The sequence below is a fragment of the Perognathus longimembris genome, chromosome 8, assembly GCF_023159225.1.
Source record: "Perognathus longimembris pacificus isolate PPM17 chromosome 8, ASM2315922v1, whole genome shotgun sequence".
Taxonomy (NCBI): domain Eukaryota; kingdom Metazoa; phylum Chordata; class Mammalia; order Rodentia; family Heteromyidae; genus Perognathus; species Perognathus longimembris.
Window position 1 is genome coordinate 2,123,386 of NC_063168.1, and position 16,259 is coordinate 2,139,644.

The following is a 16,259-nucleotide window of genomic DNA, read 5'->3' on the forward strand; positions in this document are numbered from 1 at the left end:
AATTTCTCTAACAAAATTTTAGAGAAAGCAAGTTGAGGTATTACTTAAGTTTTCTTTTCTTTTCTTTTGCCAGTCGTAGGCCGTGAACTCAGGGCCTGAGCACTGTCCCTGGCTTCTTTTTGCTCAAGGCTAGCACTCTGCCACTTGAGCCACAGCGCCACTTCTGGCCATTTTCTGTACATGTGGTACTGAGGAATCGAACCCAGGGCCTCATGTATACGAGTCAAGCACTCTTGCCACTAGGCCATATCCCCAGCCCCTTACTTAAGTTTTCAAAAGCTTTGATCTTAATAGAAAATTAATTCAATAATAAATTAGTTTCAAAAGTCAGAACTGATAGCTCAGCAGTTATTTGTCATTTTAAATGGACAAATTTGGCCAATATTCATTTGTTGACAAAGGGAATCAATTAGCTGCATCTTTCTCTATTTATGGAGGTACTAGATCATACCCTTAATGATGACAATTGGGTGTCTAAAGGCACATTTGGACATTAGTAACTTCTAATGTGCTCAGACACACATATTCTTTTCACTGTTTTTTTCCACTAATACCCACATGCATGTGTGTGTGATACTAGGGATCAAACCCAAGGCCCCTCCTCACATGCTAGGCTAGAGCAACTGAGCTACATGATAGCCTTGACAAAATATTTACGCTACCTATGTACAATTTGCATGTATGAGATGTGCTTTGGGTCCACAGAAGAAGAAAAAATTAAAGACAAGACAAAGCCTTCTCTCCAAGAGCATTAGGAAATTCCGAAAGTCTTTCCAATAGGGGGTTGCCACTTGCTTGCTTAGTAACTGTTGGGAACACTTCACATTTATTAATGAGCCAATGTTCACTTGGTTTTAACAATAATCCGGTGAGGTAGATGCTTGTACTATCTCTGCTTCACAGAAGGGAAAGAGGGACATAGAGAACTGAAATAATCTTAGTCAAGATCACATGACTACTTGGGTGGGAGAGCTAGGATTAGAACCCAATTTAGAACCTAGCTAGTCTATCTGCAGTCTGTGCTCTCAAGCACAAATGCAATGCTGTTTCTGGGTAAAAAGGCTAGGGGGAGCTGTCTCTTACTCTTGAGTCTCAGTTGACTTTTCTGTAAAATGAGAAGAAATAGTACTGCAGGCCATTAAGTTCTACTTCCCTCTTTTAACAATAGTTACCTTGTTATCATTTAAGATTAAAATGGATTGACTTGCCCTCCAAGTGTACTACCACTGAACTGAACTGGGGTGCAGGCACGGGTTCTGTCTGAACATGATGTTCAAGTCCTCATTCTGAGGTTTTTCACAGAACAGCTTTTCTGTCCTTATAGCATGACTGCAATTGATCATCGGTGCATACTTGCAGCAGTGACATTCCCAAGGGAACTCCTCTGTATCCATGGTGCCTGGAGTGCAGGGCTGGCATCTGATGGGTGCTCCGTGATGTCAAGGTCACTGCCTGGACGTTTGCAAACCTCGAGGCCCCCCACAGCTTCATGGGGGAGGGCGTCAACCATGGCAGGCTGGCCAGGGTGAAGTACAGATGCTGAGGACATGTCGGGGAGGAATGTCTGCACTGGGCCTTTGGCTTGAATTGGACTACATATGTGACAAGCATAAGAGAAAAGAAAGAGGATTAGAAGCCTATTTGGTTGGCTGACATAAAAGTCTCACAAAACAGTCACCTTTTTATCCTAGGAATGCCATTTCAAAACTGTCTCACAGGCTGAGTTGATTAAATCACTTTAGAGAAATACATAAAATTAGTACAAGAATATAAATAAAATCCAAGCCATGTAAGTGAGGTGATACACTGGGTATTTGTTAGTAGAAAAGTGGGAGGAATGAGTTAATTCCCTCACGCTACATCTAAACAATGCCACTGTAATCAGCCTAACTTCATTTTAAGGATGCTTTCTTACAGAATATTGAGAGAAAAATATCAACCATAATTCAACAATATCTTGATACATTTCTATAAACACACATGTATATGTGCACGTGTGTGGAAATACACGTATGCAAAGTTGTTCCTCATTCATCAATTTCGCATTTGTGAATTCACCTACATGCTAGTACGAATGTGTAATTGCAAGATGAATACTCATGTGTTTTGCATTGTTCATTTTCTGACTTGTAGAGAGCAATGAAAAATTTGAGCCAACCAACATCAAGTGGAAACAAGGTAAGGCTCTGCCCCCCTGTACCACTTCCACACTGTCTTCTTTGTGCTACAGGGTCATGCGTTTTTCTATTTCTTGTGTTTTTGTGTTGGTGACTTCGCAACTGAAATGTCTTCAATTTGTTGTAGTGTTGAAGTGTAGTCCTATACATCCTAAGTGCAGGAAGGCTGTAAAGTGCCTTGCAGAGAAAGTATAAATATTAGTTAACCTAAGATGTTTTTAAACAAAACATTGTGACCAGAGGCCCACAGCACTAACCTTGCTTTTCCCCTAGAAACAGTGGTTCACTATAGAGAACAGAGCTATGGAGAACAAGGAGAAACACAGAGAAGAGAATCCACAGGCTATCTCCACTTGCATATGGCCCTGCATCAATACGCATACACTCACGAATATACAAATGCTTATTGTTACGCGAGTAAGTTTATACATGTCACTTAATATGTTGCTATTTTTACTTCTTGTCACACTTCCTTTACTGTGAATTTCTTTTGGGATAGTTTTAAATAAATGTTGTAAAGTTAACAGAAAATTCCTGTCAATGTCCTTTAATGTTATCATCTCTTATTGGAAAGCACTTCTGTGAAAACTAACAAGCGAACACTTGCAACTTTGCTATTAACTTTCGCTGTCATTTGGATTTGACAGCTCTTCCACTAATGTCCATCCTCTATTCTAGGATCCAGTCAGGGAAACGATGTTGCAATTAGCCGCCCTGCCTTCTTTCTCCTTACTCTCCTGTGACAATTCTGACAAGGTTTTCCCTCCCAGGACCTCCACAGAACTGCGTTTCTTATGTTTTTCTCACATCTACACTGTGATAACTGGTGTTTGGTAAGACCATCAGAGCAGCACATTGTTATTCTCCTTCTGTGGTATCAGTGTGTATCACCATGATTTACTACTGGTGATATTAACCTGTCTGCCAGGTTTCTCTATACTACTTCCAGGGATTTTAATAACGATCCACCATTTGATCCAATGAATGCACACTAGCATTCTGGATTTTTGTTCTATTTCTTTTACCTTCCTCTCCCCGGCCCCCTTTGGTGCCAGTCCTGGGGCTTGAACATAGAGCCTTGGTACCCTGAGCTTATTTGCTCAAGGCCAACGCTCTACCACATGAGCCACAGCTCCACTTCTGGCTTTTTGGTGGCTAAATGGAGATAAGAGTCTCAAAGACTTTCTTGCCTGGGCTGGCTTCCAACTGTGTTCCTCAGATCTCAGCCTCTTGAGTAGCTAGGATTATAGGTGTAAGACCCTGGCCACACCTGGCTTCTTTTAAGTTAAACTCTGACTTAAAGTTACCTTGTGAATCAAAAGCTTGCCTGGACTGAGGAAAACTTCAGGTAGCAGTATAGAACAGTATGCTGTGCTATCTCTCTTGGCACAATCCTCTCACAGGAAAAATGGAGAAAACATGTAGAAAATGGACAACTCACTGATAATAAAATTAATGCAAAACTGATCTTGCCCAACAGATGAAACTCTAGTATTTTAAGGATTAACTACAGGACACTATGCATGAAAAGTATGAGCACCTTGTCTGGAATATAAGTACTTAAGACACAGCAGCTACTTTCAGTATTGATTACATGGAATGGTCTATCAAATATGGAGGAAGTTTACTTCTGCAAAGCGGGCCTTGCACCAATACCAGAGAAGGCTTAAGCACTCTATTTTCTTCTCTTAAAAGGAACTTACTGATTTTTCTCAACGACAATGGGTATAAAGGGGCGATTATGTGTTGGCACAGTTCTGCAATGGTCTTCACATTGAAGGGGTCTTTGTCTGGTAAGAGGATGTGCAGTTCTAATTCTGAAATGAGTGGAAGTCAGTGGTCTTAGATGTTCTCACAGGGATTCTGTGACCGCAGCCGCTTCGCTCACTGTCCTGCTTTATCCAGTGCACAGGCTCATCAGTGGGGTCACATTCACAGACAATATCCTCTCACTTGAAAGGCACCAGCCATGAAAAACTCCATGAGCCCTTGACGGTTTGGATTAGGTGTTCAATTACATCTAAAAATGCAAAGCTACAGTGAAGTGGAGGAAACACAGGAAGCATACTGTACCCAAATTTTCTGTCCTTAGAAGGTTCCACTCTATTTTTTTCATGAGAATTTAAAGTTGCATGTGTATCCTGTGTTATAACCATGTTTTCTGGAATATACAAAACAAAAAAATAGACACATTATGTGCACACAGCATTTGATATGGTTAGAAAATTTGAGGTTCCTTTCTTATGCCGACTTGCTCATTAGTTTCAAAATCGGATTCTATGATAAAAATTGCTATATAAAAGTAATTTTTTATATATATATATATATCCTATGAATTTGCAGAAAATTACTGAACTATTGGTGTTTACCAAGCATACCAAAAATAAACATACCAAAAATTCAAGTACAACAGTTCAAGACCTTTGGAAAATCAAAATTTCAGATTGGAAATTTGGACCAATTAGTGCCCAATATATTATTAATTCAGCTTTCTATAGGTACACTTTTTAAAGATTATTTTTTTAATTAAATTTTATTGACAAGGTGATGTACAGAGGAGGTACAGTTACATAATAAGGTAGTGAGTACATTTGCTGTCCTATTTGTTACGCCCTCCCTTATTTTTCTTTCCCTTCCCTAGTTCAGATAAGCACATATACAATATCCAGTGTACCAAAATCATATATAGGAACCATGTGGGGTACACCAAAGGAGATTCATTACATTAAACGTAACGGCAACAATAAAGTCCTCCTGTGTGTGTCCTTCTCTTGGAGTTCATTTTGCTTAGCCTCATCTTCTATAACCATATTTACATAGCTGTTGAGCTATTGTGATCCTCTGATAGGTCTATCCTGGACCTTTTTTTTTTTTTTGGCCAGTCCTGGGCCTTGGACTCAGGGCCTGAGCACTGTCCTGGCTTCTTTTTGCTCAAGGCTAGCACTCTGCCACTTGAGCCACAGCACCACTTCTGGCCATTTTCTATTTATGTGGTGCTGGGGAATTGAATCAAGGGCTTCATGTATGGGAGGCAAGCACTCTTGCCACTAGGCCATATTCCCAGCCCTATCCTGGACCTTTTTATGTTGAGTTGTTGTTTGGTTTTAGATACATAATGTAAGGTTGCTGACCCAAACATGTGGAAATACCATTTGAAAAGAAGTTTGTTATTTTGCAGACCTGGTCTCTACTGTTCCCCACCCCTATCCCCCCAACAATCATATATTGAGACCATGCGCCTTTGTTCTCTGTGTTTTAGGCTTGTTTCGCTCAACATTATTTGCTCAAGATCTGACCATTTCCCTGCAAATACCATTATTTTATCATTTCTAAGCGCTATGTAGTATTCCATTGTGTACAGGTACCACATTTTTTTTTTATCCATTCATCTGTAGTGGGGTATCTGGGTTATTTCCATATTTTGGCTATTGTGAATTGTGCAGCAATAAACATGGATGTGGAGATGTCTTTTTGATATCCTGAGACCTGTTGTTCAGGATAGATGCTTAGGAGTGGTATGGCTGGGTCATGGGGTAGGTCTATGTTGAGCTTTTTGAGGAACCCCCATACTGTTCTCCAAAGTGTTGTACTAGTTTGCACTCCCACCAACAGTGGAGAAGGGTTCCTCTTTCCCCGCACCCCCTCAGCATTTGTTGTTGCCTGAGTTCAGAGTATAGGCCATTCTAACTGGAGTGAGGTGGTATCTCAGGGTGGTTATTTGCATTTCCTTTACTGTCAGGGATGTTGAACATTTCCTCATATGTCTCTTTGCCATTTTTATTTCTTCTCCTGTGAAGTCTCTCTTTAGCTCCTTTGCCCATTTAATAATTGGTTTCCTGGGTTTGGAGAGGGGTTAGTTTTTTGAGTTCTCTGTAGATGACAGATATTAGGCTTTTGTCTGTTGCTGTGCTGGTGAAGATCCTTTCCCATATGGTTGGCTGTCTTTCTAGTTTGGTGGCTATGTCCTTAGCTGTGCAGAAACTTTTTTTATTTTGTAGTAGTCCCATTTGTCGAGTCTCTCCCCTATTTGTTGTGCCCCTGGGACTCTATTCAGGAAGTTCCTTCCTGTGCCTGTAAGTTCTAGTGTTTCTCCTACTCTGTCCTTCAGTAGTTTCAAGGATTCAGGTCTGATGTTGAGGTCCTTAATCCATTTTGAGTTGATGATGTATGATGGTGTATGATGATAGGCTAGGGTCCACTTTGAGTTTTCTACATATGGCTACCCATTTTTCCCAAAGATTATTTTCAATGTAAGCCAAGAACCATGTTTCTTATAAAACAACCTAATGCCACAAATGGGATAATTACAGCAAATTAGGATGTGATTCTTTCCTTTATCTCTAATGTTAATCCACTTAAACAGAGTCAAATAAATGTTCAATGGCTGATTTTAGTATTTGCTCTTTGATTTCAAATGCAGGAGGTGGTATGATTTTTCATATTGCAAATAGGATTTCTATTTCCATTCTTTTTTGTGGTCTCCTGAGATAAAGAGTTTGAATAAATTAGAAAATACTGTTAGAAATGAACAAATATATCTTGGCCTAATTGCCATGAAAATAGTGGATTGCTTGGCAGAAAGAGAAAGTAAATGACTGCTTGTTTTTTGCCCATTATAAGCAACTACAGTGTACAAAGATGTCTATTCTGAATACATTATTTCCATTCATTCAGCACAAATAAATCCTTTGTTCTTACTTTGGAGTGGAAAAATTGCTATTAAGATTGAAAAAATAGGGACTGAAATCAATTAAAAAATCTGTTGCTAGGCCAGGCACTGGTGACTGATGCCTATAATCCTAGCTACTCAGAAGGCTGAGGATATGAGGATCGTAGTTTGAAGCCAGACCGGGGATGAAAGCTCATGGGACTCTTACCTCCAATTAACTATCAAAAAGTGGGACACAGAGTGGTGGCACAAATGGTAGAGAGCTAACCTTGAATTTTAGGGACAGTGCCCCAGGCCCTGAGCTCAGGCTTTGGAACAGCATGCATACCCGCACACAAATACCTATTGCTAGTATATGTGAGCATTTCAATTCTCTGTATATAGTCCCTATGATCCTTTCAGACACAAAGAGTCCAGAGCACGGTAGGCCACTATGTACAGGATGACTGACCAAGAGGTCCCTGGCAGGAATGGAGGGTGAGGGGTAGGGTGGCTAGCACATCTGGTTTCAGAATCCAATGAGGACATGAATAATAACAGGGCTTTCTGAGGAGAGGGATTTTTTTTTTTTGGCCAGTCCTGGGCCTTGGACTCAGGGCCTGAGCACTGTCCCTGGCTTCTTCCCGCTCAAGGCTAGCACTCTGCCACTTGAGCCACAGTGCCGCTTCTGGCCGTTTTCTGTATATGTGGTGCTGGGGAATCGAACCTAGGGCCTCATGTATCCGAGGCAGGCACTCTTGCCACTAGGCTATATATCCCCAGCCCAGGAGAGGGATTTTTAATGTCCTCAGCTTAGCAAACTTTACTGGATCACCTTTCAGTTGACTAAGATGATCTAAGTGTGGCTAATACTTTTCATGGCTGCTTTTAACTTAAAAATGTATATTTTTATCTGCAGTAGTCAGGACAAACGTATACACTTCTATCAAGTGATGCTAATACTCTATGCAACCAAGTATTAGACTGGAGTAAATTTTATCAGTTTCTCACTGAAAAAGTGCTTGACTTCTCAATGCTAGAACATTAGCTTCTGTTTATAGAACCACAAAGGCAAACATTCTAAGAACAGTCAATATTGACTTTTTGAAAGACTCTTCACTGATTAGTTTTCCTGAAAGTAAACACTTTAATTTAAAAAAATCAAGTAGCAAGCTTGTGATGGCATTTAGTAATAGCCAATGTTCCAACCAAATCTCCTTCTTCAGATTTAAAAAGAAATGTAAATATAATATTAACCCCCTAAAAAGAAAAGAACTATAAATGAACATGCTAGATTGGCACTCTAAGAAAATTGCATGATTCCTTACTCAAAACCTCAAAACTTGTCTACAGGTTCTTTTTTTTTTTTTTTTGCCAGTCCTGGGCCTTGGACTCAGGGCCTGAGCACTGTCCCTGGCTTCTTTTTGCTCAAGGCTAGCACTCTGCCACCTGAGCCACAGTGCCACTTCTGGCCATTTTCTGTATATGTGGTGCTGGGGAATTGAACCCAGGGCTTCATGTATATGAGGCAAGCACTCTTTGCCACGAGGCCATATCCCCAGCCTAGTGTCTACAGGTTCTTAACTCCATTAAAGTATGCTTCCATCATATAAGTGAAATTCTTTGGTCACTATTTGATTACTGCTTTGCTAAAAATTATTATCTTTATAAGTACCAGCAATGATGGAGTTTGGCCGGTACATTAGTATTCAGTAAAATGGCACAGTGGTTTCAGATGTCATAGTATACAGAGTTTTTTCAGTGCTAGGGTTTAAACTGGGGCCCTCAAAATTGCTAGGGAGGTGCTCTAGCACTTGAGTTATGCCTCTGGCCCTTTTTGCTTCTGCCCTCACATTTTGCTGGTGCTGGCCTCAACTGGAATCCTCCTATTTATACTTCTCACGTAGGTGGGGTGGCAGGCACCAGGCACTGTGCTTAGCTTTTTAACTGGTTGAGAATGGGAGTCTTTCAAACTTTTTGTCCAGACTAGCCTCAAATACCAGGCCTCTTAATCTCAGCCTCTGGAGTAGCTAGGCTTACAGGTGTGAGCCACTGTGCTCAGCTGATAGCATATATTTAATAGTTTGGTAATTAATACCTAATAGTTAACTGCACTCAATGTAATAACACACTTTAAAGTTTAATTCACATGTACAAATTTTTTTATGTAGAGAATATTATATCTGGGGTGGGGTAGAAAAAAACTATGTTTTGTTACTCTCTTGAATTCATATCACTAAAAAATGACTTTCTCTGTATAGTATACTTGGTTAAATGTCCAAAATAATAAAATTTAGGGACATATCAAGAACTAACATTGGCTATTGGCTATTATTCATGAAATATTTAACTTAATTGGTAATAGCTTTTTTTGTTACTATCAAACATAAAGATAGTCCTATATAAGTGTATTGGACTTTGTGTTTGTCTATTTTCCTTTATATGCTTCTACAATTTTTTTCTTTCTATTTCTTACTGAGATAAGGTCTTGCTACATAGCCTAGGCTAGCTCTGAACTCATGATCTTCTTGCCAGTTTTCTGAATGCTAGGATTACAGGCATGTACCACTACAATTTGCTTGATATTTTTTCCCTTTCTACCAATTTTAAAGTTCTAAAAATACACACACTTTTATGAAGTCTGCCAAAGGGAAAAAAACATCCAGTTGACAAATTTTATACTTCATTTTGATTTTCAAACTTTAGAATTTTAACAAGAAAAAGTTAATACTGCATACAGACACTAAGACAGTGTGATACACACCTTTATCTTCTAGCATGTGCTCTGAGTCTGCTGGGAGCTTGTGGAATGGTGTAGATACCAGTTGGGCTGCAGGTGTAAAATCTCCTGTGCTCTTAGGACTGGGCGCAAGGGTTTTGTTGCAGCGAGTGCCCCAGATGGTTAAATCATCTGAAAACTCTTCAGTGTGAGGCATTTCCTACAACAGAGGATGAACTTAAAAACCAACAGCACTTTCCCTGTCTTGTCACTGACATTTTAACTCCTTAGCACATTATGAAGCCAGATGCAGGTGACATGGACTTGCAGTGCCAGCTACTCAGGAGGCTAAAGCAGGAGGATCACTGGAGCCCAGGAGTTCAAGACCAGCCTGGACGACACAGTAAGATCTCATCTCAAAGAAACCAAAACAAACCTGAAATTTTTTTAATTAAAGAAAATCAGATGCTGACTTTTTATCTTTAACAAATCTCAGTGGAACAAAGCACATTTTTGTTTTTAAGTTTTCACATTTTTAAGTTTGAAAAAAAAAAGCCTAGATTATTGAAGAGATAAAAAGATAGTACTGTGTTGTTCTCTTCAGTAAGAATTCTTTTTTTTTTTTTTTTGCCAGTCCTGGGCCTTGGACTCAGGGGGGCCTGAGCACTGTCCCTGTCTTCTTTTTGCTCAAGGATAGCAGTCTACCAGTTAAGCCACAGCACTTTTTCTATATATGTGGTGCTGAGGGATCAAACCCAGGGCTCTACCACTAGGCCATGCTCCCAGCCCCCCCAGTAAGAATTCTTTAACCTCTCCTAGAACATGGCCCATTTGTAAAAGCTAAGCACTATACTAACTTCAGCCCTTGTTTGGATGTCCCTATTTCCTTGAATGTCCCTTGCCTTTCAGGATGCAATCCAGACAGTGTGCTGCACTGGCCATGCTGCCAGCTGGTCTCCTCTCCCCATGGCCTTCCTCCCGTTCTTGCACCGACACTTCTGAACGCTGGTCAGCAGCCCTGTAGGACACCCTTCTAATTGGGCGTATGTAACTCTTCATGGTTAGATGATAGGTACAGATTTTGATGAAGACTGCCAAATATGCTTTTCAGACATCACTTCAATCCAACATACTACTAACGAGGTTCTGCAAATCACTTGAGCAGATATCTGTGAGGTTTCCTCACTATCAATTATTTTTTTCTTTCCCTATTGTGTCTGTCAGAAACAAGTTACTAAGTTGTACCCACATTTGAAAGGGGAATTAAACTCTATCTCTTAGAAAGACATCGGGAAAGAATTCATAGATTCTTTATAAATCATTACTGTTTATCCACTATTCTTTTTACATCATCAGCACAGTAATTTATAACTATAAAGTTTATGATTAAAGCATATAAAATTTGTGACTAGTGAACTGCTTAGAAGCTACACAGATACTCTTAAGGTTCTACAGATGCTTGTTTCATTGGTAACCCTTTCGTATGACACCGTAATAATACCATAAAGGTATATTAAAAAAAGATTATTTCCCACTGTTAGCATGTATGGCATGAGTCCTACCTGCAGCAGTTACTAGTGGAAGAAAAAAAATCTCTGGAAAGTAAGAATCACATCAACTTCATTTATTTTTTTCCTAGGTGTCCCAGGATATGGCCTATCACAGGCACTCACAAAACTGTTGAGTAATGCTCTGAAAGAAACACTCTTCATGTAACACTGTATTTCCCAACATAGCTGAACATACCTCATACCATTTGGAGGCCTAATCATTTGCTAAAATGAAAAGAGCTGGTAAGATCCATTTCAAAATAGACCAGAGATTTGCTTACATTTGGTTTGGAAGGAAATCTGCTAACAGAGCGTTCTCCGAAAGTCCTGGATCCTGGAGGCTTATTTTTAAGCTGTGGTAATCTAAGGTGAGATTTGAAAAATTAGAAATCATAAAATGTTTTGATGAAATAGCTGCTGCCATTTAAAAGCAAATGTTAGAAAACTTTTCCAGTTATCCTTGAGTTAATGGTTTTAGAGATTCCTTATTTTTACAGCAGTTCTATAAAACAGTGCAAATGGAATCATCTATAAATGTACGTTGATCTACAGTTACTCAAAAAGAGTGGAAAATACAATTAAACCGAGTTCCAAGTTTTGGGGGAAAAACAAGCATCAGGACGATGTCAAGTAAAATGTCAAAGACTTTACTTATAAAATGTCATTAACATTTTCTTTCTTATTTCCGGTTTCTGGCCTAGCTATGAAATATTGCTATGTAAGCTGGTCATGTCTTCTTTCTGCCTCAGTATGAAGTTTTGCCCTATGAGGATACTGGTAATTCACACGGCCATCTCTCCTTCCATGGTTTAAGCTATGAATGGTGGGGATTTCTGGAGGTACCCTCTCTAGAGTCTGACGTGGCTCTCCAACATCAGTCCTCTGCCTGAACATATTCTTTAAGCAGCATTACTCATCATAAGGTACTTCCTTTTCTACTTATCACCCTGTAAATATAAACAGAGCATGTGTAAATACCTGCACTGTGGCCTCATCTACATCTAATTTCAAATCCAGAGAACCCATCAACTGAGCCCTCTGACAAGTTGTAGCCACACTAGAATTTCCTTTGCATCTATCCTTTTGCCGTGGGAGGTCTGCTGTCTTGGAACGTCTGCACAGAACTGCAGATAAGGAGAACTGTAGTAACTAGCTCCTGGTCATATGGTCAAACAGTGTGTCAGTGACAAAGTGAGCACTGGAACCTGCAGCACCTTGGTTAGCAGGCTCTGCTTTCTCCTCACTGTCCCATCACCTTGAGTCCTGCAGGCACCTCCATAGATCCTGCAGCATTGTGACATATATTCTCCCCAACGTTATTTTAATTAGATATTTCTTTACCCATAATTTTCTTTGTTTCCATCTTCAAAAATAGGGATAGCAGATGACAAAGAAATAATCTTATTGATTTCCAAAGGCCCAGAAGACCTTGCATTTTCTGCAAGAGAATAAAAAAATAACATTTTATTGTTGTCCTAGGGGGGGAAAAACACTAGCCATCAACTATGAATAAAAAGAAATATTTTACAGAAAAAGAACTGGTATCAGTTTTAACAATATTAGTTAGTGCAGGAAGTCACTCTGTAGTGAAATGAAGTGACTCAACCATGATCACTGGGTCACAAATTCCTCTCATCTATAAAGACTAGTTTTCATCACCACTACTGCTGATAGGAAATAAAAGCTCCCAGTGGTATTGTTTCTCATTTCCTGTATGAAATAGTTGAACTATCAGTTTTGTATTTCCAGCCCCGCGAAGTCTAACTAGATCTTACAAATCATTATTGTGACCATTTTTCTATCAAAAGCAGCTCAAGTCACATCTCTTACGTAGCATTCCCACCCGTGGGGATTTTGTCCTTCTTTATAACTGCTATATTTAAAAACAAACCAGAAACCTAATCGCTCACATTGTCTGTCACCTTATCAAACTCTATCATAATTTTCTTTCCTGTGTTCTCTATCCTTCCCTTATATCACTGCTGATAACACCTTTGGTAGCCCCCATGATGCTTTGTACTTAGTAAGATTTAAATAAAACTGTTACTTTGAAACTGGGCTTCAAATTCATCTTCATTTTGATCTAGTGATGTCCATTCATCTTTGTCATCAGAAATGTCCGGAACCGTAGGAGCCTGAAATATGTTCATGATGAACCCTTAAGCAACAAAAAGAATACATGTCAGCAGGTCATCAAAGAGCTTTCCTCAGTTTGCGATGGGAGTCACACACAAAATGGTATGCTTTACCTAAGGCTTCTTTGGTGTGCACGGTGGGTGATGGCTGTGCATTGGATGGTGTGGCCTGAACCATTCCTAGAGAGCTGTTTGGAGTGGTGTGAAAAGAACTGACGCCAGCGACCTTCGGTATGTCACATGCTGCAAAGAAATGAATCAAAATGTACTGTCAGTAGCCCAGTCACAACACATTGGGAGGCACGATGATTGCAGTATAATCAACAGTTTACCAAGTTATTTAGTGCTTTCATACACTTTGTACTTATCTTTGTAATGGTACCTACTTAGCACTTTTGTCATAAAGAGTACCCTCAGTTTTACTGTATCCCAAGAACTACCTTCCCATGGTTATGTTGTAAATCCTTACTCTTACAGCACTGTAACTCTTAAGAGTGCTTTCCATCTTAGTTGGAGTGAAACAGTGCAGTACACGTCACTGGCAGTACCCATAGAACTTCATATGTTGTTAAAATCAGGTAGGTTTAGGAGTGTCGAAAGTGGTTAGGAGCATATGAAATATTTTTAAGAGTGTGGGAAAGGTTAATAAAATAGCAGGAAAGGCTTATACAAGAGTGACAAGGGGCTGGGGATATAGCCTAGTGGCAAGAGTGCCTGCCTCGGATACACGAGGCCCTAGGTTCGATTCCCCAGCACCACATATACAGAAAACGGCCAGAAGCGGCGCTGTGGCTCAAGTGGCAGAGTGCTAGCCTTGAGCAGGAAGAAGCCAGGGACAGTGCTCAGGCCCTGAGTCCAAGGCCCAGGACTGGCAAAAAAAAAAAAAAAAAAAGAGTGACAAGGGTTTATAAAGGCTTAAAACATACATAAGTAACAAAATAAATGTAACGCTGCTACTTCATGGATTTTCGCCTATTGTAGGGGTCTTTGGAATGTAACTCCCACGACAGGTGAGGGATCACTGCAATTCCTGTCCTGGGGACTTTCACTGTTCTGTGTACAGCTACCTCTCTGAGTACTCAGTGTAATGTCCTATGTGTCTGGAGAACACACACTATATCTTGGTGCAATCAACAAGTCTCAGCTGTTTGGTGTAAAGATCAAGTCTCCAGCTGTTTCAGTGAGCCCAGCTTCCACAAATGGTCAGTGGATATCATGCCACCTTCATATGGAGGAAGAAGTTCCAATGTCTGGATATCCAAATGAGTCCTATTTAATGTGTAAAACACATCCTCTATGCAAATGCCTCCACTAGAGTAGCAAATAGGAATTCATAACTACAAAACCATGGATTACTTCTCCATTTAACACACTAAAAATGACTTTCATTTTAGATTAACATGCTGGTTAATAGAAAAGTTTCCATAAATTAAGTTCTCAAGGGATTCTGCACTATGAAGATAATAAGTAGATTTCTACTTTGATCTGAAATGGTCTGGGGCTGGGCAATCTAATACGAAGAAAGCTAACTAAACTCAGGTTTGGTAGGGTCTGAAGCCTGCCAAAAGCACAGCCACAATACAGAAAGCAAGCAACCAAGATTCTGCCCAAACAAGTCAAGATGAAGTTATTAAAATGAAACATACCTTCTTTCATTTCTCTTCCAATCTGTGGCTTGAATTCATGAGTACTTGGATTCACACATCTGGAAAAGAAAGCTCTTAAGATAATGCTGAAGAATGAAACTACTTTACATATTTTTTCCTTTCAGTTAATGAAAGTCTTACAAATAAATCCAGGTACTGAACACTTGTGTAAATCACTGATTCTGTATTTTAGCACCATAACAACCATTCCAGCTTCTCTAATTCAAATGTACTCATGTATAGTATAGGTTAAAGGTTAAAATCCAATTCCAGGCACCTGACACAGTGGGAGCAATGGTATGTCTCAGTAATGATACCACAGACACAAAATAATGTCCAGATTCAAAAATAACAGCTACAAAGGAAGAAAAGCAAAACGTATGCAAACCAGACCTTGTTTTATAAGTATACTTAGGGCAGTAGATATCATCTAATACTTCTAGAATTCCCATTAAAGGAACCTTAAAATGTTAAATAAAACATCTTAAGAAATTTGAATTTTACACATCCTTATCAAATCATGAGTTAAAAGACAGCTGGATAACTGAAGATTAAAATGCAAACCAAACAACTGAAATGAACTTTCAATTTCTGTAATGCAGACAAATCCTGCAAAACCGGGGAAAATACTTTCAGAGCAATGTGAGGGTAGATCTTGGCATATCTTCATGGATACCAATACCCAGTTGTTCCCAATGGACAGAAGGACTGAGAAAACATGGACTCACTTATTTTCAAATACTGTTCATGATATTATGGATCATGGAAAGAGGCTGACAACTGCCAGTTAACCCATACCTTCAGGACTACCTTTGGCTTACCGGGAGTCTGTCACTGACTGGGCCCTTAAAGGAGCAGGAGGAGCTTCACTCTGGCTGAAGCCTGGAGACACCAAAGCAGCACTAACAGCATTTGCTGTAAGAGGAACAACAGGTGGCACCTCTTTGGGTTTCTCCGAGTTCTTTAAGGGTTGCTGATTGATGACTGAAAGACTTGGAGCTCTCACTTCCTGCTGGAAGTCTACACTTGGCCCCACACCTTCTGCAATGACCTTTCATGTCATGAAAAAAAAAAAAAAAGCAGTAACAAAACCAGGATATTACTAACCAGGCACAAGAGCTTTCGGAAGCATAGCATACAGATTTCTTTCCCCTTAAAGCATGCCTTGACTAAAGCTATTTTAAAATGAAGTCAGCTATAAAAAAGACTGGTCTACATCATGAATTCCTTGTAGTTTTTGAGCCTGGACACAATCCACAGCTCAAATTTCGAATCACTGGAAAATAACAAGCATCTATAACATGTAAGTATTTATTGTTGTTGTTTTTGCCAGTCCTGAAGCTTGGGACTCAGGGCCTGAGCACTGTCCCTGGCTTCTTTTTGC

General features: G+C 39.7%; 1 protein-coding gene across 2 annotated transcripts in view; it reads right to left on the reverse strand.

Annotated features, from left to right (window-relative positions):
• Bub1 (BUB1 mitotic checkpoint serine/threonine kinase) overlaps positions 1 to 16,259 on the reverse strand; it is a 37,799-nt gene that overhangs the window by 6,568 nt on the left and 14,972 nt on the right. The window contains exons 10-18 of one of the 2 annotated variants that reach the window (XM_048352313.1): positions 15,697 to 15,926; positions 14,876 to 14,934; positions 13,344 to 13,472; positions 13,142 to 13,252; positions 12,436 to 12,532; positions 11,376 to 11,457; positions 9,590 to 9,764; positions 4,251 to 4,338; positions 1,354 to 1,592 (exon numbers count right to left, since the gene is read on the reverse strand). In XM_048352313.1, coding sequence (XP_048208270.1) covers positions 1,354 to 1,592; positions 4,251 to 4,338; positions 9,590 to 9,764; positions 11,376 to 11,457; positions 12,436 to 12,532; positions 13,142 to 13,252; positions 13,344 to 13,472; positions 14,876 to 14,934; positions 15,697 to 15,926 — 1,210 coding nt within the window. Of the gene's footprint in view, positions 1 to 1,353; positions 1,593 to 4,250; positions 4,339 to 9,589; positions 9,765 to 11,375; positions 11,458 to 12,435; positions 12,533 to 13,135; positions 13,253 to 13,343; positions 13,473 to 14,875; positions 14,935 to 15,696; positions 15,927 to 16,259 lie in introns of both variants that reach the window. The other variant, XM_048352312.1, reaches the window with a different exon arrangement.